Source organism: Mytilus edulis, chromosome 8 (genome assembly GCF_963676685.1).
Source record: "Mytilus edulis chromosome 8, xbMytEdul2.2, whole genome shotgun sequence".
In the NCBI taxonomy this organism is placed as follows: Eukaryota; Metazoa; Mollusca; class Bivalvia; order Mytilida; family Mytilidae; genus Mytilus; species Mytilus edulis.
In genome coordinates, this window is record NC_092351.1 from 27425081 (window position 1) to 27449931 (window position 24851).

Here is a 24851-nt window from a genome sequence, read left to right on the forward strand (position 1 = left end):
CCTTTATTTCTCTTTTCATTTGCCTGTATTCTTTTTCTGCAGCTTTTGTTTAATGTTTATAACATAGATCTCTTCAACAATAGGTGGCTGACTAGTTTTAACTATTTCTGGAATGTTAAAATTATAAAAAGATCTGCCGATACTTGTCTGTTTACCAGAGTCAGAAACATTGACGTACGTTCTCTTTCATTTTATTGACATGTTTCCAATCGTTATTAATATTTTTGTCATTATTTTTCAAAACAAGAAGTTATAAACCTTTTGTATATATATATAAAGTCATGTTCGGATACATTCCAGCACAGAAAAACATATTTGCTTTAAACACTATGTCAATATTGGTCTTAGAATTGTAAGGTGGATTCACTTGGTACAGTATAAAAGATTAAGCTGGGTTGGTATTTGAGAACATTGAAAATGAATACCAAATAGAAATCTTTGTTTGCATGAACATTCTTATACAAAATCAACAGTTCAGAGCAAAAAAATAGTCTCAAAACATGTGCATAAAGTAGAATGTCCTTTAAAATGTTGAACTCTTTAAGATGTCAAAAGTTTTATATTGTAATGTAAGCTTAATATTCACAAATCTGCAGTAAACCTGCTTAAACAAATGTCATTTAAATATAGCTTTCAAAATAAAATATTTATAATCTGATTTTATACACAGAATGCTTTTTCATTGAACTTTGCATTAAACTTTTAAGATCTATGAAATAATCTTAAAGTATTGCAAGACTAATTTCGTATCGAACAATGACTTCATTTTTGTACACTTTGGAATTCCAAAAAGGTTAAAATTTTAGTATAGTTAATTGGTTAAAATTTTCATTGATAAACTTGTTCTTATTTCATTCAAATTAGGAAATGAGATTGCATCTAAAAGTGATATTAATAAAGTACAAACTTCAAATGAAAATTAAAGTGTGGTTAAACATTCTCCTTAGTTTGTACTGTATGTGAAAACAAATGGACACTTGTCCTTATACATAATACAAAAGTCAGCATTAAAATGCATTCATAATTAAGAGTTATCTGTTCTTGCTGTATTTCTTTAATCAGATTCCAACTTAGAAAATCTTAAATTATCGTTTTATATCCAATCTCCAACCCTACTTTGCAAAACACAGTTTATTGAGGATTAACTTTCAACAGTTTTATTTTCAAAATTTTATATACCAAAAACCACTTTGTACAAAACATTAATACAAAATTTAAACAAAATTAGATCACTTGTATAGGTTTTATCTTTATGATCGCTAACATTTCATGATTTCAATGTTTGATTTTCACAATAAAGTTTGCTTATATATTACTTGACTCTCTTATGCTTGCACTATGATAGTCACAAAGACTAAGTTAAGATGAAAATGACAGCGTTTATACCTCCTACGAAGTTTTATCAACGTCAAGTGACTAAAACTACCGATTATACCAGATATACAAAAATTGTTTTAGGATTAAGTTATTTAAATGCATATGTTTTCCATCAGAAATTCAAATATTTGTCTTTTTTGTCGCAAAGCCCTAAACTTTCTCCATGTGACAAAATCAACAGTGTTTGACACAAATTGTGACATGAAAATTGTAAAACACTGTCATTGTATTTTTTCTATAGTACAGTGTCAGATCCAGAACTTTTCCTAAGGGGGGCCCACTCCAGTCATGCTTCAATGATTCCCTTATAATCAACATAATTTTTCCCACAAAAGGGGGGGTCCGGGCCCCAAGCCCCCCCCCCCCCCCCCCCCTGGATCTGCCAGTGATATATGGGAGTCTAAGTAGGCTTCATGGCCCTAAATTTTTAATGGCGGAGGACTAATTTTAGAGATATTTTGACCTTCAGCAGAAAAATGTGAAAGCAAAATAAACACTTAGTGCAGTAAGAGGCTTATTTGGGATTTGACAAAGATTAAAGTTCAGTTTGGTCATGGGGAAATACACCTACTGATTGCAGATTTATTGTGCTATTAGCAATTTTTAATTTGGAAGTTACACGGACCAAGAAAAAACTGTTTTCATTGAATGGAAATCGGCATGTTACACAAATTCGCTGCATAATATCATGTACATGTTTGGTAAATTGTTAATCATTTTAGATAATAGATTTAACCTTTTTATACTCACAAATAAATATTTTTGTATTGAATTAAGAGTTAATTCCTTAAAATATTTGAATTGAATTTGATCAAATTTATATTGAGTAATATAACAAAGGGTAAATATTTTGATGAAATTTAGCATGAAATCTGTTTTAAGTAGAATTAGGGGAGTAAATACATATCGTAATGTTCTTAAATTTTCTGTAATTCTGGTAAGACCATGAAGGTTACAGTCACATATGTTTGGCTTTGTGTCAAATTGCTTGAATTGTTTATAAACGTTACCCACAGCTTACCTGGTTCTTGCATACCTGGAATCAGACTCATTTGCTCAGAGTTTGAGTTAAAGAGTGTCTCTATCTGAATACCTAAGAACTCTTACTTAAAATTAGCCCTCTAGATGTCTTTTGGTCATTTTTGTCATATATGCTGTTGCTGTGTCATTTAAGTGTATGGCCGATGAGGGCCACATCTTTTCCCTAATCAAAAATTTTCAATACATTGTGAAAGGATTGCAATTTTAAATGAAACGGTTAAAATTACGTTTCTTGTGTATCTGCACCTTTTTTTTATCCAAGGCTTGCACTTATTTCACATATCTTACTGCATACAAATTGATCTTTAGAATTTAATCTTAGAACGAACAATGACATTAATAATGCATCAGTGCTAATTTTATAGAAACTCTTCAATTCACGCCTGCATTTAAATCTTGTTCTATGGTTTGTTTTCTGTTTCTGTTCTTTAATAGATCTTTATATATACCTTTTATAAAAAGTTTTACTTTGTTTTTTTCTGATACTGGAAAATAGTCTATTATCCACCCTTCCTTTTGTACCAATAAACTTTGTACTCAAACTTCTGATAATGTCAAACTAACAATGCAAGTACCTAGGCTGTGGTTAAGTATGTCTTTAACCTGTAAATATTACTTATATAAAAACCTTTGTATCTGTCAATCACTCTATTATTATCAAGTCTTTAGATCTTTTAGGAACAATATAATTGTTGTCTATATTGATTTTCACACCTGCAAAATCAGCTTCCTTATTTAAAAACCAAATTTTTGGTTGACACTTGACATGAATTGTGCATGCAGTGCTAGGTTTATAAAGGGATTTAACTCTCTTTGATGGTGTGAATTAATTCACTTCTGGTTGATGTGTTTGCTCACTTTATTCCTGTGATGTAGTTTTAAAGATTTTTCTTTTACACCATATCTACAGGGGAGAAGAAATCTAGTGTAGACCTGAAATCAAATTGCGTTTTACTCATGATGTAAATTTTCTTAGTAACTGTGGAATTTTATGTTTTTGTAGCTTTCAATTTTCTTTGAAGTAAAATGTGTTTTCCTGTCGTGGATATTTCATTTCGTAGATTTGGACATTAGTCAAATGCATACAACCTCATAGAAAATGTATACATGGTTGAATATTTTAATTGATCTAACTTTAACCACAAAATCAACGAAATTGGGACCCCATGAATAACAATGAATCTTCAATATTCGAATTTTTGGTATGTAAGTTGGTATTGTATGATCTTGTGGAATTTGACCGAGCAGCAAAGTCGGCTGCTAATAATTGTAATCTAATTTGTAGAGTTCTTTTACTAGTGTTTTACCAGGTGTGTAAAGATTTATACCCAATATGACAGCTCTAAATAATAATCCTGTATAAATCTTCTATGGTTCATTACAGTCTGACATACTTTCAATATTTGGTACTGTTTTGAAACCTTATATGGTGTCTCCTTTTCATAATACAAAACAGGGTAATAGGTCAATAAGAATTGGCAGACATTAACCTTGCAGGGTGGTAACCTTGGGTTGTAAGTACTGTCTTTATTCTGAGGGGGTGTAGTCTAAGGTGGTATCAAAAATTCTATATCCGCATTGTTTTATATCCCATTGGCACATTTAGACCATATTGGAGACCTTAGGAGGTATTTTATGTTTAGTACTCGTAAGGAATGTTGCTTGTTTTAGACCTGAGTTGTTTGTATAGAGTATGATGGATAAACCTTCACTTAAAGTAAGTCAGTAAATACAGAGTGAGTTTTTTACTGTTTCTCTCTTTAACTTTTTTGTTTTTAAATTTTTCATCGCCATGTAGCCTTTCTTCAAGCTTTGGAGATGACCCTAATTTTAACGGACAAAAGTTATAATGTATTAGTTTTAAAAGAAAACATCAGAACATTATGTCATCTCATTATTACAAGCATTCATCTTGTTGATTTGAATTATAGATTAATGACATTGAACTTTTGAATTGATATAATCATTATAGCAATATAACATTCTATTTTAAGATAATAAACCTAATTTGCCTTTAAAACTGTACCTCATACATGAGATCTTTACAAAACAGATAAAACTAGCCTGAAATTCCTTTAGCAAATCAAATATCTAGCTTCTTAATTTAGTACTTGACGAAAAGTCATGCAGAGATATTCAGATACAACTCCGCCTTACCAATACAAAATATCAATATAGCAAATAGTTGAAAAGTTAGAGAGAATGAAATTTTGATCCAAACTTGAGTAGAACATGGACAAAAGGTCACATTTTAAAGTTTTTTTGCTTAATCATTCTCTGTTATAGAAATTGCAAAAAAAGAAAAAAAGAAAAAAGTTTTAAAGTACAAATACATTATTTGCTATAGTTACATGCATGATATAGAAAATACAAAAATTCAAATACAAAAAAGGACTTTTGTTTCATTTTGTTTTCCCAATATTAATGCTCTTTTGACAAGTATATATAAATAGCAAAGGGGAAACACCCTGTAGTGGAAAAACTTTTTTCAACATTCAATTACAGTTTACAACTAAAGTGGTCTTTTACGTTTTGAAGTTTTAAAGACACTGAAATAACATATTCTTATGAATGAATACAACTTCTTTGATTATTGGAGTGTTCATTCTTAAAAGCATTTTCATTAAAATTGCTGAATGTGCAAATGCATGGGTAACTAAAATGTATTTGTAAGATTGTTTGACAATAATGTGATCGCAGATTAAGTGATAGGTTACGAATGTTTTCATGGAAAGTAAATGCATTATGTCACCTTACTGATTGGCAGATTAGGACACGAAAAAAGGATTGTTTAAATATACCAAAGTTTTTCCACCCTTCGATATCATCAGAATAGACAAACTTGTACAACAGTTTGAAGTTTCAGAATGTTCCAAGACATTTTTCTTCACAAACCAAGCAAATAATTCAATTAAGAGATTTTATAAATAAAGTTTGATAAAATTTCGGTGAATCAGTACAGAAAAAGTTTATTGACAATGGGGGAGTAGATTCATTAAAGATCATTGATAATCTCTATTAGATTTATTCACAATGTTTTAAACTTGAGTTTGGAGGCAATTCTAATGGAGACCAACAAATTGTTTTGATAACTGTTTAATTGTTGAAGATATATAGATTTAGACAGACTTCTAAAGAAGGCATGAACAAACTAACAATCTCAATATAACTATGATTTATTCTTGCAAGTGAAAAATGTTACCAAGAAAGCTGTTGAAGTTACTTTAATTGTTTTCTGTGTATAAAGACTGAATTTTAAATGCAATAGTTGAGCCCTGTAGTTTTGTAGAAAAAGTTGAGGGAATGATCTGTTCAACAGACAACATTTTGGAGGGAGAAATATTGATAACCAAACTTTAACATCTTTAAGTATAGATCCACAAAACTTTCTTTAAACATGAAAAGTCTGAAATATTTTGTAAAATGAAAACTTCTTGTAATGTTAGTCATGTTTTCATATGCATTCTGTGTTTTGAGTTCTTTTATATTGATATATCTCAAAAGTATTTTACCTTGAAGTGTTAGAATTGCTGTGGTATTTGTAGATTTATGAAGATCAAGTGTGAAAAGCTTATTTATCATCCAAATTTGCATTAGTTCTAAGTGTAAATAGTACTAAACTTTCTTTTCAAAAACAAGTTTGACTTTTATCTTACTTTTAATCACAAGTAAAAGTCAGTTGAAAGCTGCAAGTTTACATACGCTGCAAATTTAAACATTTCAGGGTTGTACAACACATTTTAAACAAATATTACATAATGGTTATTTCAAACAAGAGTTCTTGAAATTCTTAACATCCTTTCTTTAATTCTAAGTTGATTTATAAATGATTGTTTATTTTAAATTTATCAATTGCGGTTTTGCTTGTTCAAAGCTTGGATGTATAGGGGTTTATACATCTATGTTCAAAGTTAACAATGATATTTGTATGTGACAATATGACAAAGTCAGACCAGACCTTATGCCATTTACCAAGAACAAAAGTATACCCCATTCTTAGAGTAGGAGCTTTATTGCAATAATTTTGTCTGTCTATTCTTTTGTCTAACATAGATTCGTCACATTTTTCTCAGAAACTTTACTGAGCAGAAATGAATGACATCATCTTTGATTAGCAACAGATGAACTTAACAGTTATGAGTTGTTACACTTGTGCACTTTTTGACTTTATCAGATACTTCAAAATCTTCAAATTAACTTAAAACTGTTCTTCACTATTTATTTATTATACTTCTATACTTGAATGATTTCATATTTAGTCGGCAGTGATGACTTGTAACATTTTGCCATTTTTAAGGATCTTTTGGAGCAGACAAGGACTGAGTAACTAGTTTATATATGCATACCTAGTTCACCGCCCCAACCTCAGGTTATGCCATTCTTTTGTGGCATGTACTTGATGCTATATTGTGCAATATTATAACTGACATCTGAAACATCTGGTTATGCCACTCTATTGTGGCATGTACTTAATGCTATGTTGTGCAACATTATAACTGACATCCGAAACATCTGGTTATGCCACTCTATTGTGGCATGTACTTAATGCTATCTTGTGCAATATTATAACTGACATCCGAAACATCTGGTTATGCCACTCTATTGTGGCATGTACTTAATGCTATGTTGTGCAACATTATAACTGACATCCGAAACATCTGGTTATGCCACTCTATTGTGGCATGTACTTAATGCTATGTTGTGCAACATTATAACTGACATCCGAAACATCTGGTTATGCCACTCTATTGTGGCATGTACTTAATGCTATGTTGTGCAACATTATAACTGACATCCGAAACCTCAGGTTATGCCACTCTATTGTGGCATGTACTTAATGCTATGTTGTGCAACATTATAACTGACATCCGAAACATCTGGTTATGCCACTCTATTGTGGTATGTACTTAATGCTATGTTGTGCAACATTATAACTGACATCCGAAACCTCAGGTTATGCCACTCTATTGTGGCATGTACCTAATGCTATGTTGTGCAATATTATAACTGACATCCGAAACATCTGGTTATGCCACTCTATTGTGGCATGTACTTAATGCTATGTTGTGCAACATTATAACTGACATCCGAAACATCTGGTTATGCCACTCTATTGTGGCATGTACTTAATGCTATCTTGTGCAATATTATAACTGACATCCGAAACATCTGGTTATGCCACTCTATTGTGGCATGTACTTAATGCTATGTTGTGCAACATTATAACTGACATCCGAAACATCTGGTTATGCCACTCTATTGTGGCATGTACTTAATGCTATGTTGTGCAACATTATAACTGACATCCGAAACATCTGGTTATGCCACTCTATTGTGGCATGTACTTAATGCTATGTTGTGCAACATTATAACTGACATCAGAAACATCTGGTTATGCCACTCTATTGTGGCATGTACTTAATGCTATGTTGTGCAACATTATAACTGACATCAGAAACATCTGGTTATGCCACTCTATTGTGGCATGTACTTAATGCTATGTTGTGCAACATTATAACTGTCATGTCTTATTCAGTGTTTTTTATTTCATTTTAGAAGCTGAAACCAGCCAAAGAAGTTGGTATGTATTATTTATACACATGTACCATGTATTCAATAAGCATAAACATCCATAACTCAAACTCAGTCAAAAAGAAGGGGGTATCCTAGAAATGTAAATAACATAAAATAAGGGAGATAATTATTAAAAAAAAAGGAAACTTGTCAAAAACAAAAACAACACATGTTTTAATTTATTATTTCCTGAAATATTTTAAAAGCTCTTAAAAATAAAGTAACAAATAAAAAAGTTACATCTATTCAGTGAGATACTGCAAATGGATACGTGTCTGAAACAGCATAACATACATATACCCTACTGCTTCAGACATCAAGATTACAGTCTGTCCTTGGTATAGTACTTACATGTACATATCTTAATTGCATGTAAATCTCTTTGTTTTATATCCAACAAGTGTTTAGTGTTTTTATGAGATTTGAGGATCTTTGAAGATGTGTTTTTTCTTAGCTTTAATTGACTTTTTATACTTGTGTATGTAAATAAAGGACTAATTTATGATGACAAACTTGGAAGTGTAAATAAATAAAGGACTTGTTCTTAGTTGATAAACATAGATATTTTGGACAGTTGGTAAACACGGTGATTCATTTGTAATGTCACTTAGTTTACTGGACGATTTTAATGTAAACCATTTAAGTACAGTGGATAGCTGGTATTAATAGGTTCACATCTCATCCCGAAAGAAACACATTCCGTTGTTGTCCTTATTTTGTTGTGTGTTCTGGCAATACCTGATAAATCGTCTCCAACGTTTCTGCAAATAGAATTTTTATACTGAGTCTATAAGTCCAAAGCACTTTCCTGGATTACTCTCATCTGGAACACTCAACCTCTCAACGACAAAAGTCAAGGATAAATGTAGATTCATCATGGAACACTTTGGTTTCATAATCTTCTGATTGCACAACATTATTTGACAATATTGACTGTAAAGAGAAAACAGACAGCAAACTTATAAAGTTTCTGTAAGATATATATCATAAAAATGCCAAATAAAACAAAAACATGGACAAAAATAAATAGTTTTTAATGAAACCTGTATCTAATTGTAGCACCCTTTTAATGTTTCCAGTCAGTTAAATTCTTGTGTTACAAACAAAGTATTTCCTTATTGTCAGTGTTGATTTAATTTGAATTCCTGTTGTTATTTGCTTGTTGATTTTAAACACTAAAATGATCTATATATTGATAAATGTATATAATTTCCAAGATATTAACTGATATTGATTCAAGGTGTGGTTTTTAAACCCATAAATAAGAAATGATCCTATTCATATTTGTTTGACCAATAAGTTGTAAATCACATGACCTTCTATTGTTTCAGAGTTATTTACCTTAGATGGTGTTCTTGCATCATTACACCTTGGATATTTTTCTAGCTGGCATGCAAGATCATGAATTAATTGAATTAAGCAGTGTATTATAATGTGCATCATTTATATTGTGATATTGTTTGATATAAAAAAAAACTTTGTTGATATGTTTATTCACCAATGAGCGCCATTTAATACGAAGTCAGAAATTCAATCTTGCATGTGTTATCTACAGATGCCATAATGTCATCACTCAAACAATACAGATCTTTGTTTTTACCCATTTCCTGACTCTTTAAATTGAAAATGGCACATTCTTGACAGATATTCTGCCCTACCATATGTACTGTGCACCTCTTATTTTATTTTTTGATTAGACTAATTTGAATTCCATTGCAAATATGATAGACTTATAACATATGGGAAAATTTGTTGCTAAAAGATATTTAAATGTGTACATAGGATAACAAGATGAACTTTTGATTATTTTTTTGGAATTTCCCATAGAAAATTGATTTACTATATCTAATTGATTTTTTGCTAAACATTTTGTAGATAAATACTTCATATGCATACATATACAGGAACAGTGTTTTGATTTTGAACAGAAATTTTGGGACAGGTCTACTGTCTTTATCATGGAGCCTTGGCTCACACTGAACAGCAAGCTATAAAGGGCCCCAAAAATTACTATTGTAAAACCATTCAAAAGAGAAAACGAACTGTCTAATCTATATAAAAAATAAATTATTTTTGTTGAAAGCCCTCCAGATAATACTCCCTCCTTTCCCATTATGATAAAGCTGGTTCTGTCACTGCATTTGATCATTGTTTCAATCTCATACAGAGAAGCATGATGAGGTTTGTAAGTGAGTTGTCTCTCTTACTTCTATAGGTGAAATCAGTTATGTAAAACAATGAAAATCTAACCTTCTTTTTGGGGAATCCTTTAAAAGGTGTTTTCTGTCCAATTACATGCATGTTATAATGAGGGCATTAGGTCAACTGATATCACACAATGTTTATCAAACTTCTAATACAGTTCTCCAGTGAAAAGATACAGTTGTTGGATAAAATGATCATAACATAACAAAATCTTTTTTCATAGACTTTGGTTAATCTTTAACTTGAACACATAACCCATTGTCATAAGCCTAAAGATTCCTGGCACCTAGAATATTTTTTAATTACTAAAATTGCATATTTTTATATGTAAATTGCAGCTCCTCCCCATTTGTTAAAATACCACCTCCCATACTATGTTTTACAAGCAATTAGCTCGGTGATGTTACATCTCATTATATAAATATAATCTGTGCATGGCTACAATCACACCTTGTTATAAACCTGTTCAAAACCTATTGCTAGAAAAGTATGATAAGAGGGAGCCTTTACTGAGAGTGGGTTCAAACTTATCGTTAAGATAACATTTAGGAAACCTTCCAGCAATTGTCCAGAAATTTATAATGTTCAGATATAATAAGCTACCATTGATAGACTTCTAACAACTTTCATGTGCCGGTGTCATTCAATTTAACGATAGTATTGCTAGTGATAGTGAAGAGTAAATACAAAACCTACGTCACCTCTCCATAATGACCATCACAATCTGCTGTCTCATTTCATCCGATTTACAACGGGGGTCCTTGTTCAACTGGTCACCTAGTGTTGTCAGCGTTTAAACTGAACAACTCATTCGGAAGGATACTTGTAATTAAGTTTGTTAACATGGTTTAAGAGCTCTCAGTGATGCTGTGTTTATTCTGGAATATATTTTTGGAATCAGAAAAATTTGTGCAGATGTTGAACTTGAAAATTATTATTCTGAGTACTGAAATGTTTTAGTATAGTGTCAGTTTAGTTAATTGTGTTATATGTATGGAAAGGGGAAACAAATATAGCATTTGAATTTTTCTATTAATTAAGTGAAACCTTTTTTTTTCACATGGTGAACTATGTTATGTGAAATTTAAACTTAAAAAGAAGCAGTGTTGGAAGACATGGAAATAATTGGATTATTCGTGTCATAAAAGTTTTCATTTCATTTGTTTCTAATGGCTCGTTACGAATTGATCCGAAGTTTTAGTGAAAAACTAAGAGGAATTAGATATTTTGCACTTGAAGAAGCAAGAGATAAGAAACAAGCAGGTATTTATAAGAACATTATTTTTCCCAAATTTTTTTATTCTTTAAATGTATAGAAAAGCTGATTATAAGGATTTAAAGTTTGATTGCATAATAATCAGTAGCAAATAGTACTTGCATAAATTGTAAAAATTGAACAACAAAAAGAAAAAAATATTTATATATTAATATTAAGGAACTCTGTTGTCATTGAAAATGCCCCTTTAAAAAAATGCTTGAAAAATATTTGTGACATTTTGAACACATGGAGATGATATGAAACATAAAAAAAAAATGTTTGCATACAATTTAAAATTTACTGTCAATAGATAGCAAAATACACAGAATAAGGATAAAAAAATGTGCTTTCTCATAAATTTATCACTTTTAAAGACTGCCAACACTTATTTTTGAAGGAACTCTCTCTAACCTATAAACTGGTAAATGTAAACATTATAAAGTTGTCAAAATAATGAGAAAATATGGAGAATTTTGTATCTTTCTTTATGACTACTATCTAAATGAGGTTCATAAATATCTGTTACTGTTAGATATTATGGTGTAACTTAATATGAGTTATCTCCCCTAGATAAACAACAATAAGCCTAATTAAGATTACATATCTCTTTTCTGGATTAAAGAATTAGTCAGATATCTATAAATCAGCTTATCTTTTTGAAAATACCAGGATTGCGTAATAATTAAGTGACAGAACAAAAAAATGTTTTTTGTGGATATTATTTGTAGATATCATCATTACATGTATGTAAGTGATGAATTGGACAATATAAAGTGAAAGTTTTTAATTTTTGGAAAAGGGAAGCTAGATGAGTAATGAATTCAAGTACTATAACATATGTTTTGAATTAATTGAAGTTTATTCGAATAGAGGTAATGATCTATCTAATACTTAATTGAATTTTGTCAAGATTTATAGTATTTCTTTAGAAAGGTGCCAAATTATCTGTCCTTTGATGTATTAATTGAGTCTACAGAAAGTGATGTTTAATCAAAGACTAACAGCGATTTAATATGCTGGTTTCTAAAATGTTCTGTGATTTAGGATATTTAACTACATAATTACATAATTCTGCAGCATCTTACGTAAATGAACATTTTGGTACTTAGAATTCTGCTGGAATGTTTGAGGTTTATGTCTATTTCTTAAAGAGGTAGACACATTTAACTGTAAAACATTGCTTGTATTTCAAAGGGCTTTCAATAATTTTAAGTAGGAGTTGCTAAATCAAAACATAGTTCAGTGTTTCAAAAGAGACTATTATATGATAAATCTTTCTTTTTTTTTTCTCTTCAGTTTTGTTTGATATTGTCCAATATTCCGTATTTGTAGATATAGAGGCATTTATCCTTTCTGCAATGTTAGACCTAACGTTTTTCTTATTTATATGAAAGCCTGTGCCATGCAAACTATTGTATAGTCTGCTGAAAAAATTAGCATATTGTGCAACCACGTGTTTGTTGATAATGACTGCTAAAAAGTATCAATTGTGCTGCGCCACATGTTCCTTCTTGAAAAGAAATATTTATATAAATACCATTCTAGACATTTGGAGAATTTTGTTTTTTCTGTGAAATGACTTTCCTTACATTTTCATAGGTCTTTTAGGGTTTGTTTGATTTTAAAAGTTAAGACATGACATTCAGAAATTTTGGGCGTAATTTATTATTAAAAATCCTTGATCCCTTCCAGAATGTGAAATCCAATTAATGTAATGCAATAACAAAATATTAATGAAGGAAAATCCATAATGAAAATATGAATTGCGAACCTGATACTGTTGCATTTTTCATGTTAATATAAACATCGCCATAATTTTTGAATTTACAGTTTTTGCACAACACTGTAATGTAATGCAACAGTCTTATTTGTGATCAACTGTTATTAAAGTTTAATTGTGTCCATTTAACTTCCTCCTTCTCCCCAGAGGTTTAAATAAATATTTTTATAAAATTGAAAAGTTAATGAAGCATTAATATACCATATAGTTCGACCATGTAGTGGTAGGTACCTGCTCATGTAACATATTATCACAGGCTATATAATCTACTAACGATTTATGGTGGTCAGTTGGTAGCTGACATGTACTGTCACCTTTGTAATTAATAAACTGTGTCGGCAAAAGTTCACCTGTAATTAAAACTACAGGTAGGTGTGGGGGTAAATCATAACAGTAATGGTTTTATGAAATAACTGTTCATTGTCTTTGGGGCTTGTTTCTTTTTTGTTGTACATGTATGTAAGGCTTGTAGTGAAGGGTTTATGCATATGTTTAAATTACGGACTATTTTGTGGAATAAACACCAAAGTATTTCAGGTAAATGTTTTTTTCTATGCAGCTTTATCATATTTAGTCAAGCTACTTTCATTTTGATCTGCAGTTTAGATTTCATATTACTCATGTTCCTATTAACTTTGTTTTGGTAAAATTTATTTATATGCTTAAAGATCGTTAAAAGTACATTAAATGATTTTTGCCCTAGTCATATATATTCCCAAAACTGCTGAATAATGTTTTAAATGTAAATATTTTAACTTAGAGGTCATTTTTTAATCAAGGAGCTGAGTGAAGCCTTGTTTTAATTCTGGTGACCTCTCCTTGTAAATTTCCATGCTATAAAATGCTAAATATGCTTTATGGTACAGCATGTGGAACGTGACAGGGGAAATTTTCTTTGTCTAAGTGGTGTAAATCTTCACTGGTTAGCTGATAAAATAAAACTTTATTTACTAAAGAACTGTAAAAATACTCCATAAATTTGTTTTGGTAGAGATGCTGCCAAATTTTCTGCCTTTAATGTATATTTAAGCGGTAATTATCCACTCAACTTCAAGTGTTCTTGACCCAAAAACACAAATCAAGTGGACCTTTAGCAAACTATATGGAGGGTTTATAAAACAATAGTGTGGCGACAGATATTTGACGTGTCGAACAAACAAATAAATTCTTTTTATCAAACAATTGTGGTAAAAGTTTGTTTGTAGTTTAAACGACAAAAAAGGTCCATAGAGTCTCATTTTAAAATACTTTGAAGGGTTTGTTGATTTTTGTTTAGGGTGGGGTTTTATTCAAAGCTATACTTACAACTCAACTTGGTTAAGAATGGAGAATATTTTATATGTGTTTGTATGAAATATGTACACAAAATAAGATCATATGCAGTTGTTTCAGACTTATATATGGTTCACATTTTCAATATTCAGGTTAAAGGGAATGGGAATATATATTTTTTAATGACTTCATAGTACTCCTTCAAACCAAAACCAATTGAATGTATGAAAAATTAAAATTTGTATTTCTCCCAATTGTTGATTTTTTAAAATTTGTTTTCCAGCATCTTTTGCTTTGATTTCAGTTTGAGTTATCTCCCTTTTTATTGTCAAAACTGCATGAAGTGATGAAAATCTTAGTGATATTTACTAAAACATACTTTTTAACATTCATTTAGAAACATGATGAGTTATTTCTTTCATTTTAGGCACAATCTGGTAATAAATATTGTTGCTGGACTTCATTAATCAGTGTCAGTTATTTTTAAATAGAAACAGAAAGATCCATGCATGTCAGAAGATCCTATTATCATTAACCTACTGACCACATTTTTTAGCCATTGCAATATATAATTTTCATTTTAATATTTTGCATTATCATCTTGGTCTTTTTGACATTTTTTCCTTATGCCAAGGGCAATAACTCTATCTCACACCTGAGATGTCCTGATAATAAGATGTTTGACAGGTTATGGGGAATACATCATTTCTTGTGTAATATGTCAATATTTTATGATTTTTGATCGCTGAACTGATGACCTTTAATGATCTGTAACATGAAAATAATGGTTTGTTTATTACATGATAGATAAATATGGTGATTAATTACAATTTAGTTTCTATTTTTTGCCCACTATCTTAAATTGATGGTCTTCTTGTCAGGTATAACTTATTTTTTATTGATATAAGCAAGATGTATGTGAATAGAAAATATTAACACCTTGTTATTTTTTTAGAATGTAATCTCATAAACTGTTTTTTTTTAAGATGAAAAGTATGGGGAGAACGAAAGAGCTTGAAATTTAAAAAAAAAAAGGCTTAATATTGATTATCGAGATTATTTTCTAGTCTCCTTTAAAATTTGGTTCATTCTGTCTCACTTAATAAACATAAAAAAAAAATGAGTGCCCTTCTATGTGGAAAAAGCAAGTCAGTGGCCCTCTACTCTAAAATGGTGAACAAATAGATTAATTTACAGTCATTAAAAGGTTAACTTCTGACAGCTATGTTAAAATGTGGAAATTGACCCATGGTCATGGTCACGGAAATTGTTGTTTAAAACCAGTTCATCCCAGTGAACTAATAAATAAATACAGGTTTCAAAGTTTTTTTCTCCACATCGTCATTAATTTAGAGTACTTAAGGCATTGACTTCACTTTCTATATCTGAATCATAATCTTTATAATAAAAGGATTTAATTATAGGGCAATTTCTTATCCTCTTTTTGTCATATTATATCTTGTCAGGGGTACAATTTATAACACACACTTGTTAACATGTGGTTTGGACATATTCCATTAGACCTATGGGCTACAGGCAAAAATAAACAGTATTTATTTCCAAGTCTGGACATGACGGATAATCACTATTTTTTTTCTTTTCTGTAAATGATGAGTTTAATTGACTGAGGATAGATAACATCATGTCCAGAAAATTGAATGGACATTGTCTTTGTCTAAACATGGTAAATGGGACTAGTTGTGGACATTAGTTCAAACTTTTTACGCCCACTTATTTCTTGTACTGAAAAGGACACAAAGTGAAATGATACAGTTATTCTTAACATAACACAGGAATGCTTGTACAATTTTACAGGACTTTTTTATGTCTCCTGAATTGATTGATTGTTGGTTGCTTAACGTCCAGTGGCAAATATTTCATGCATATTCAGGACGAGAACAAGTTCACAATAAATACAATAGGTAGGTTGTTGTAATAGAGGCCATCTAGGATGATGGTCGGGGAAATTTGGACTGCCACTGGAAAATGAGGGTATATTGGATAGGGACAGAAATTTTACCTTACAACAGGCCACCTACGGACCCCTCATAGAGTTGTTGCAAGGGTTCTTAACGTGCAAAGAGCGTGGCACTCTCTTTACACGAGGCATCAGATTTAACGTCCCCTTCTGACGGACGTGACTGCGAACTTGATACATCCCACACAGCCAAACGGACGCCCCACTTCGGCAAGCGTTTTACTGCCGGTCGGGAGAAGACCAAGTGACCATATTTCTATACCCCAGTCACCCTTGGGGTTCTCCTATTGTCTCCTGAATACAATGGTATATAAAACAAGACTGCAATGGTGTAAGAAGCTGAACAAGGGAATATGGGGTAGCTTTATAAAAAACACCAAAAGAACCATGAAAGATAAACATTTGAACTGTGTATAAAAACTAAATGCTATTTTCTGGAAAATATTGGTCAGCTCATGTCACTGTAAGCTTGCATGTTATAGTAATGGTTGCCATGGCCATTCAGTCAAAGATTAATTATGAAATCAATGTTATAACATAGAAAAAAAAGTATGAGCAATTTGAAATATCCCTTATCATCCATTAGTCTTCCTTTCATTATAAGCTACCCGAGGTCATAAGATGAGTAAGGCATGTCATAACAATCAATGAAGCCTGTATAGTTTGGAAATACCTTCTTCACTCATTTCTTTTAAGTTACTTTACCACAAAAAAGGTAGTTGTTATAACCACAAATGGGTGTATGAGATTTAACCTGTCTTAATTTGATGTTGTGGGTGGATTTCACAGTAGATAAAAACCTGTTTAAACATAATTATAAGAGAATTATTACGAAATTTAGAAAAAGCTACTGCCTTAACAAAAAAAATTCATGGACATGTATGAATTAATGATTGCTCTGAATTGCCTTTGCATCAGTAGTAAAAAGTCATTGGTACCTTTAAAGGTAAAGAGATTTATTAATGTAAAGTAAAGCATGTTATAAAAATTGATCATACTTTTATACAAGCGTCCTATGATATTTTACTCAAATGGAGATTAATCTGTTCACTAATCTTTTGACCACAGTCTCTCAGGTAAAAAAGTTAGTAAACCATCCCTTTGTATAATTCCTTAAGCAGGGGTAGTCTAGTTAGATAAATCATAGCATTATATCTATTTTATGCTTTTAAATAGGTAATTATGGGGTTTATGCTTGTCTCCTGAACAATTAAACCTGTATTGGGTCTTTAGCTGTAAGGGACAAACATACTGTTTAATAGTATTGCATCACTTAAATTGTAGGTTTGCACTAAAGGAAGACAAAGACAGGCTTATATTTTAAGGAAATATATCTGATTTGAGATTTAGATTTATAAAGCTTTAGTGACAGTTACAAATAGGTGAAGGTGAAAAGTCAGGCTAAATAGATATTTATAAACTTATCCGAAAATATTTAGGTATTAAGATGTTACAATCTTTTGTGAAATAAGTAAGAATTATGTTTAGGATTATTTACATCACTGTTCCAAAAGGGGGAGACATACTGGTTTATGTCTGTCCATTGGTCCTTAGATTTCTTGTTTTGGGTATTGGGACAGAGTTATCATAGAGTTGCTTTCTAGTTGACATGTCACTCTTTTCAGACTCATTGGTCATTTTTTTAATGTTGACTGCTGTTAGAGGAAGTATTGCTGCTTTCGTTACATTTATTATTATTATTAAAGAGGTTTGACTACATCGATTAATACATGTACATGTACTAGTGTCATGATATACAGTTCCAGATAGATAAAAAGTCAAAATTACAAGCATAACTTAACCTTAGGTTATCAAATTATCATATTGTTATTATCAAATCAACTCCTTTGTAAAAGCTGAAAATTATAGAGTGTCCCTGAATAGTTGATTGTAACAGTTTATAAATTGATATAAAATTATCAGGGCAGAACAGAAAATTTGATCAAGTTTACTTATGTAGGAGGGGAAAATGACAAAAATGAAGAGTTACTTTCCTGTATGTCATAATTAATGGAATCAAGTCAGTGTGAAGTGACCAGAAATGGACATGTTGAGATAATATATGGACATTTTAGAGACCAGGTGTTAAAACATCAGTAATTTACACAACAAAGTTAATTTTCCTCCTTGTCACATGACTTGTGTACTAGGTCATCTTTATAGTGTAACATGATCTCTCAGTAATGTGTTTCACAGTAACAGGAATCTGGTTTCATTTCCATCCAAACTTTCACTATATGGATTTAAGAAAAATATGAAAAATGGATTTTAAAATTTTATACAGTTTGAGAATTTTGTTTTAATGATGGATATACATTCTGCTATTGAGTTAGCTTTGGAGAACCTCTGTGGTGAGTTTATAGCAGGTTGTTTATTTCATAGGGAAATTGATTATAATGTTTATACACAGAAATGATGAGGATGTTACTCTAATAGTTTGATCAATACAAAAATATGGACGATATTAATTAAATTAGCTTCTATTTGTTGCAAATATTTCAATTTACCAGTCGTTACATGAACTTTCTGTACAACATGTATTTTACAGATTTTTTGCATAGATGGCTCATTGCAACCGCAGAAGTTAAATTGTCATATTGAAGTATAGATTATTGCTAGCAAATTTGCTAAAAAGAATTATTTAACATAATTAGGTTCCTAAATTTCACAGAAACTTATGTTTAAATAATCAGAGTTTACACCATAAAAATGAACCAAATTGAAAATTTCATTCATTTACGCACCCCTATATTATACCACATATAATATTCTCTTATTACTATAGTGTATATTAAACTGTATAGAATTTATAACCTTTTTCAAGGAGAATAAAAGATGAGTCTTTTTCATACTTATATGCCTGACTGGTTTGTTTTTAAATTGAAATCATATATCATATGAATTTCAAATAGTTCTCTATTCATAAGGTATAGTGTCACATTTTGATAGACTCTTGTCAAGTCGAGAATCTGATTCAAATTTACTGCTCCAGTGGACATGAGCTGCTTATGCTAACAAGTTGTTAGTCCACAAACAACGTATATTCCGTCTTAGTAGTATGTTTTCACCAAAAATAGTACAAAATGGCATGACCTGAATGTTTTTTACATATATAGAACATGACAATTATCATGTCATGTTTCTAAGATTATACTGTTTTAATGCTAATTGAAATTCATAAAAAACATATATCGGTGAATATTCAAGGTTAAATCTAAATTGTGAGGTAAATGAAGTAGAAGTGAACAAGAGATTTTTTATTCTGTATTTTTGATAATTCATAAACTTCCTTGAGAATTATATTTGCCGAACAATTTTCCTGAAAATACATGTCAGATCATTTCATAGAAATTGTAACTTCTCAAAGTGTCCTTATATATATCTTATGTAATATATAATATATATATAATTAGTATATAAGTAAAAAATATGCGTTATGGGCCTTGCTCATTGTTGAAGGCCATATGTTGACAGTATATCTAGTTGTTAATGTCTTTGTCATTTGGTTTGTTGTGGAGAGTTATGTCATTGGCAATCTATCATATATTGAACTCTGTTTCAGTGTGAGCCAAGGCTCCATGTTGAAGACAGTACTTTGACCTATAGTGGTTTACTTTTACAAATTGTAACTTGGATGGGGAGTTGTATCATTGGCAATCATACCACATTTCCCTTTTTTTATGTGATCTATAATTTCTAAAATCTGCTTCAGCAAGCTTGCTGCTGATTCTTGAAACCTCCAGCACTTTACTTATAAACAACAATTTAAGTGTCCTGTATTTAGGGTACTTTTATAATGAATTATATTCATGGTAAAAAAAAAACTTTTCATCACAGATGATAAATACCTAAATATTACAGTGACATTTTACATACTTTATTGTAAATAATGGCGCTATTTACTCCCTGGAATGTGGAAATTACAGTAAAATGGTTGGTTTAAATGTCAAACCATAGTTTGTATATATTAGACTTTTGATGTAACTGTAGGGTAAATCATAAGCTGGATAAAATCTCAATATTAATGTCTAAAAACAAAATTCAACAAATGTACAATTACTACAAAAAACGTACTGTGTGATATGCATTTTTTATGCATTTTACGTCAATGGACTTTGTTCAAGTATTTGTCATGCATCAAGTTTAATCAAATTTCTATAATGATTATTATTTTCATTATGTAAAAAATAATGGAAATTTTGTTTTCTTGTAAAGTTATGACTAAGTAAAGTGCTTCAAGTTCATGTATTGAACCGGAATCCACAAGTGAAAAGAGTCTACGATCATCACACAAGTATTTAAGTGTGATTGTTTTTCCTGAAACAGAGGATTTCCTGTACTTCTAACTATCTGACTATAGATAGGAAAGTGTAATGTAACCCTACAGCGTCCAGCCTCATGTCAACACTTATTCCAGGATGACTTCTGTTACATCTTACTTCGTGTCACACTTTGAGAATCTTCATCTCTTTGATGAAATACAACCAAACTTACATAGAAACTTCAACAAACATGACAGCTGAGCATCTTCTATCTAATTTTTCATCTGAAATTATTTTGGGGCTTATACCTTATACCAAAACATGGTCTATATGCCATTTCTGCTTAGTTTATTTTGAAAGGGCAGGCTACACACTTCCTCTTTTTCTACAATTATTAAAAAAAGTTAAGGTTAGATCAGTTTGAGGCATTACAAGCCAGCAATCAAGTCCTAGGATAGATGTACTAGTATGTCAAAGTTCTTAAGTTCTGTCTTATTTGTCTACCTGTCCATATTAGTGTTGATTGTCTACCTGTCCCTATTATTGTTGTTTGTTTACTCATCCCTATTTAATTGAGGCTAATTGAAAGTTACTTCAGTAGAAAATCTCATCAAAACAAATTTGACCACATGATTAACCCTAATCCCCCACACAGAGCGAAAATTAACTTTTAACGACTTAATACTTACACCTGAAAATTCTTATTCTTCCCATTTATATTGTCTTCTTTTGAAATTCACACATCTGTGAGAAAATCTTTATGACTTGAATATTTTAAGGATTAAAAGCAGTTAAATTTTACTTCAATCGACAAATCACCAATCAAACTTTTGTGGTTTAAACAAAAATGAATGAAATTTTCATAAAAAAAGATATTTTGATAGATGAATGGCAGTAAGTAAATAAAGATTAATTCTGAATTAATTCTGGTGTTTAACCCTCTAGATAGATGTGATAGGAAAGAAGAGTTAATTACATGTTGGTTTTAAGGTTCACTGGTCAGAGAAGGATTTTACATGGTTTTCAGACTGTACAAGATTTGATAAATAGTCTTACCTGTGAAAATAATTACATGGAAAAAACAAAAAAAAGCAGTTGGCACCTCAAGTTTGAAGTCTTGACAGTTTTATTTCAAATATTAAACAAAATAACTTATTTGCATCATCATTCTTTTTTATTTGAAAAGAAGTACAGAACCAAAGTTTTGTACACCTGTTCATTGAAGGAATGAATTGTCTATCAAATATACATCAAGAGGTTATTACAGGGGTGCCCATTAAAGTATTATCTTCTTGGTGTTTTACGTTGTTGTCTTGTTATGAATTATACATTTCAGGTTAAAGTGGAAGAATTGTAAAAGAATGTAGCTAAAAATTGATGTCACAATCTCCTAACCTAATATTGTTTCTGAAATCAGACTCCTGATTTGGAAGAAAAGTAGTCGAACTTTTTTGGTAAAAATGTTATGTTCATTGACCATTAATTATGTTGATTTTACTGATTAATTTTACTGAGAGAGAGCAAAAGACTGGACAGATGTTCTAGGTAATTGGACATCTTGACCAAACTTCCTAGTAATCTAAATTATGCAATGTTACCCAGAATCCTTCACACTTATCCCATAATGCCTCTTTATCAGAAGTGTTTGATTGATTACCAGTTAAATCATACATTAACTACTGACCTTTCAGTGAATTAATCAACCGTAAATTTAATCCTAAAGTAGAATTTTCATTTTTATTTCAAAGGTTTATTTGAACATTGAAATTAATTTGACTTGAAATGTAAACTTATTTTCATCATGAGATGGTAATAAAATTGGAATCATTTCTTTAAAATTGAAAAATGATTTAGAATTAGACTTCTAATTTGCTCATAAGCAAACAATATTACACAATCTAAGAGATATTGGACTAGATTTAACCTTTAAAAAGCACTAACTGCCCTGTATTATTTAATGCCGTACAATGCACCCTTTGCCGTACAAAGCACCCTTCAGTATAACATACTTTACACTGTAGGCCTGTTATTCCTATCAAATGAAATTTTACTTATTTCCAGGTGATTGTACACCAATTTGTGTGAAATGCCTTGCAAAATTTGTGGTGGATCCAAGGGGAGGGTTCCGGGGGTTGGAACCCCCCCTTTTTTTTTGGACGATTAATGTATTTGAATGGGGACATATAGTTGGAACCCCCCTTTGTCCTGGGTTTGGAATCCCCCGTTTTTAAAATGGCTGGATTCGCCCCTGAAAATTGTTGACAAGTTAAAAGGAGACAAAAAAGTTCATTGCATTAAAACCCCCAAAAATAAATCAGATACTGGACGTGTTGGATGGTCACATTTTCCTACATCAATAAGTACTGATATTTAGTGGTATATCATTTTCTTATGTGATTTTGGGTGGTCTTTCATTTAAACAGGTGCTTGAATACTTCTGCTCATTTATCCCAAAAGGTGTTTGAACATTAATATTGCTCATTTATTAAAACAGGTGCTTTAATACTAATAAGTCTATTGCTCATTTATCCAAACATGTGCTTGAACACTATTGCTCATTTATTATTGTTCATTCAAGCAGGTGCTTTAGCATAAAGCCATTACTTACTCTTTTAATGTTGTCTTCCATGCTGGTATCCCTTACATAACTTGACTTGCATACCCTGTTAACATGGTTTAGGCAGTATGGGCTTTGCTCATTGTTGAAGGACGTACGGTGACCTACAGTTGTTAATTTCTGTGTCATTTTGGTCTCTTGTAGAGAGTTGTCTCATTGGCAATCATACCGCATATTCTTTTTTATATTTATATTCTGTCTGATCATAGCTGATAGTCTATGGAATCAGAGACCTATTATATGTCTGGAACCTAGTAAAAACTCCTTTGGGTGTATTATTTAATTGGTCAAGTTATTTAGTACAGTTATGGACATTTTAAAACAGGATATTAAGTCTACTAACTTTCCACTAACTTTTACTTTCAAACCTTTGATCTGATCCAGTACAAGGTCCCTGATAGCCTTTATAATGAAATGTTATCTTTTACCTTGAGATGATAATACTTATCTTTCTACCTACTGACCATCCTGAAACAATCACTGACCATACCTTTTATCTTTACAACTTTCTAATAAATGATTAATTAATTGATAGTTCAATAAGAAATGGACAGATCAGCAATATAGAGGCCCTTCCCCTTTATCAGATTAGATTGTTAAAACAAGATACAACATGGATTATCATTTTATTAACCTGATACCTTGTGGCATTTTATTTCATTTTAATATCTGGGAGCCACCTTAATTGTTATAATTGACTTAATTATTAATAAAAATGAATTATAATAACTGCCCTGTAGGAGATTTTGTTACCTTGTTCATTGGCTACAGTTGGTCATTATCTAATTGTCCAGCATTCACCTGGACAGAAATAACCAGGTGTAAATGCATACCTGTCATAATTTTTACATTTGGTCAGGTGTGCTATGGTTTACATGCCTTAGTGCATATCAGATATAATTGGTCAGATAGATGTGGTTCTTGTTTACCAGAAGTTTGGTCAAGAAGAATAGAGACTTAATTGACTATCAAAAATGTGTGCTTCATTTAATTTTGGCAGTTGATGAAGTGTAAGTCTTGGTACTGATAAATCATTGTTTATTGTGGAGAACCACCCTTCAAACCAGTTGTATATAATGTGCTTCAGATTGGAGATTTAAACAAAAGTTCGTGGACATTCCACGGAATTTTAAGAGGATCAGACTAATAAAATTTACCATCTGATGGATTAAATGAAGATTTCAGACTCTTCACATAGTTGTGTGTTATTTGGCTTAGATTTAATGTGTTTTACTTTATTAACCTTACAAAGGCTTGGTTTGTTTCCTGGATTTCTGATATCTCCGCTTGTTTGTTGAACTGTGCTTTATTATTTCAATTTCATTTCAAAATACACTAGACTTTAAGACTTTGGATTATCAGTGTGTACAATGGGAATTTTTTAACTAGAAAAAGTTAGACAATGTTAAGTTTTGTGACTTCGATTGTTCAGAAACATGTACTGAAGTGGCAGTGGACTTGTTGTGGAGAGGGCTCTCTAAGGAAGA

At 31.0% G+C, this 24851-nt stretch overlaps 1 protein-coding gene and 1 long non-coding RNA gene across 9 annotated transcripts in view; one reads left to right on the forward strand and one right to left on the reverse strand.

Annotated features, from left to right (window-relative positions):
• Window positions 1–24851, forward strand: part of LOC139485241 (rho GTPase-activating protein 7-like) — a 139126-nt gene that overhangs the window by 82798 nt on the left and 31477 nt on the right. For all 8 annotated transcript variants that reach the window (XM_071269532.1, XM_071269533.1, XM_071269535.1 and 5 more), the window contains one exon: window positions 7975–7999. In XM_071269532.1, the coding sequence (XP_071125633.1) occupies window positions 7975–7999 (25 nt within the window). The remainder of the gene's footprint in view (window positions 1–7974; window positions 8000–24851) is intronic.
• LOC139485246 (uncharacterized) lies at window positions 8882–10353 on the reverse strand. Its single transcript, XR_011655282.1, has 2 exons — window positions 10243–10353; window positions 8882–8925 (listed from the first exon to the last, which is right to left on the reverse strand). It is a non-coding gene; the product is annotated as an uncharacterized lncRNA (long non-coding RNA).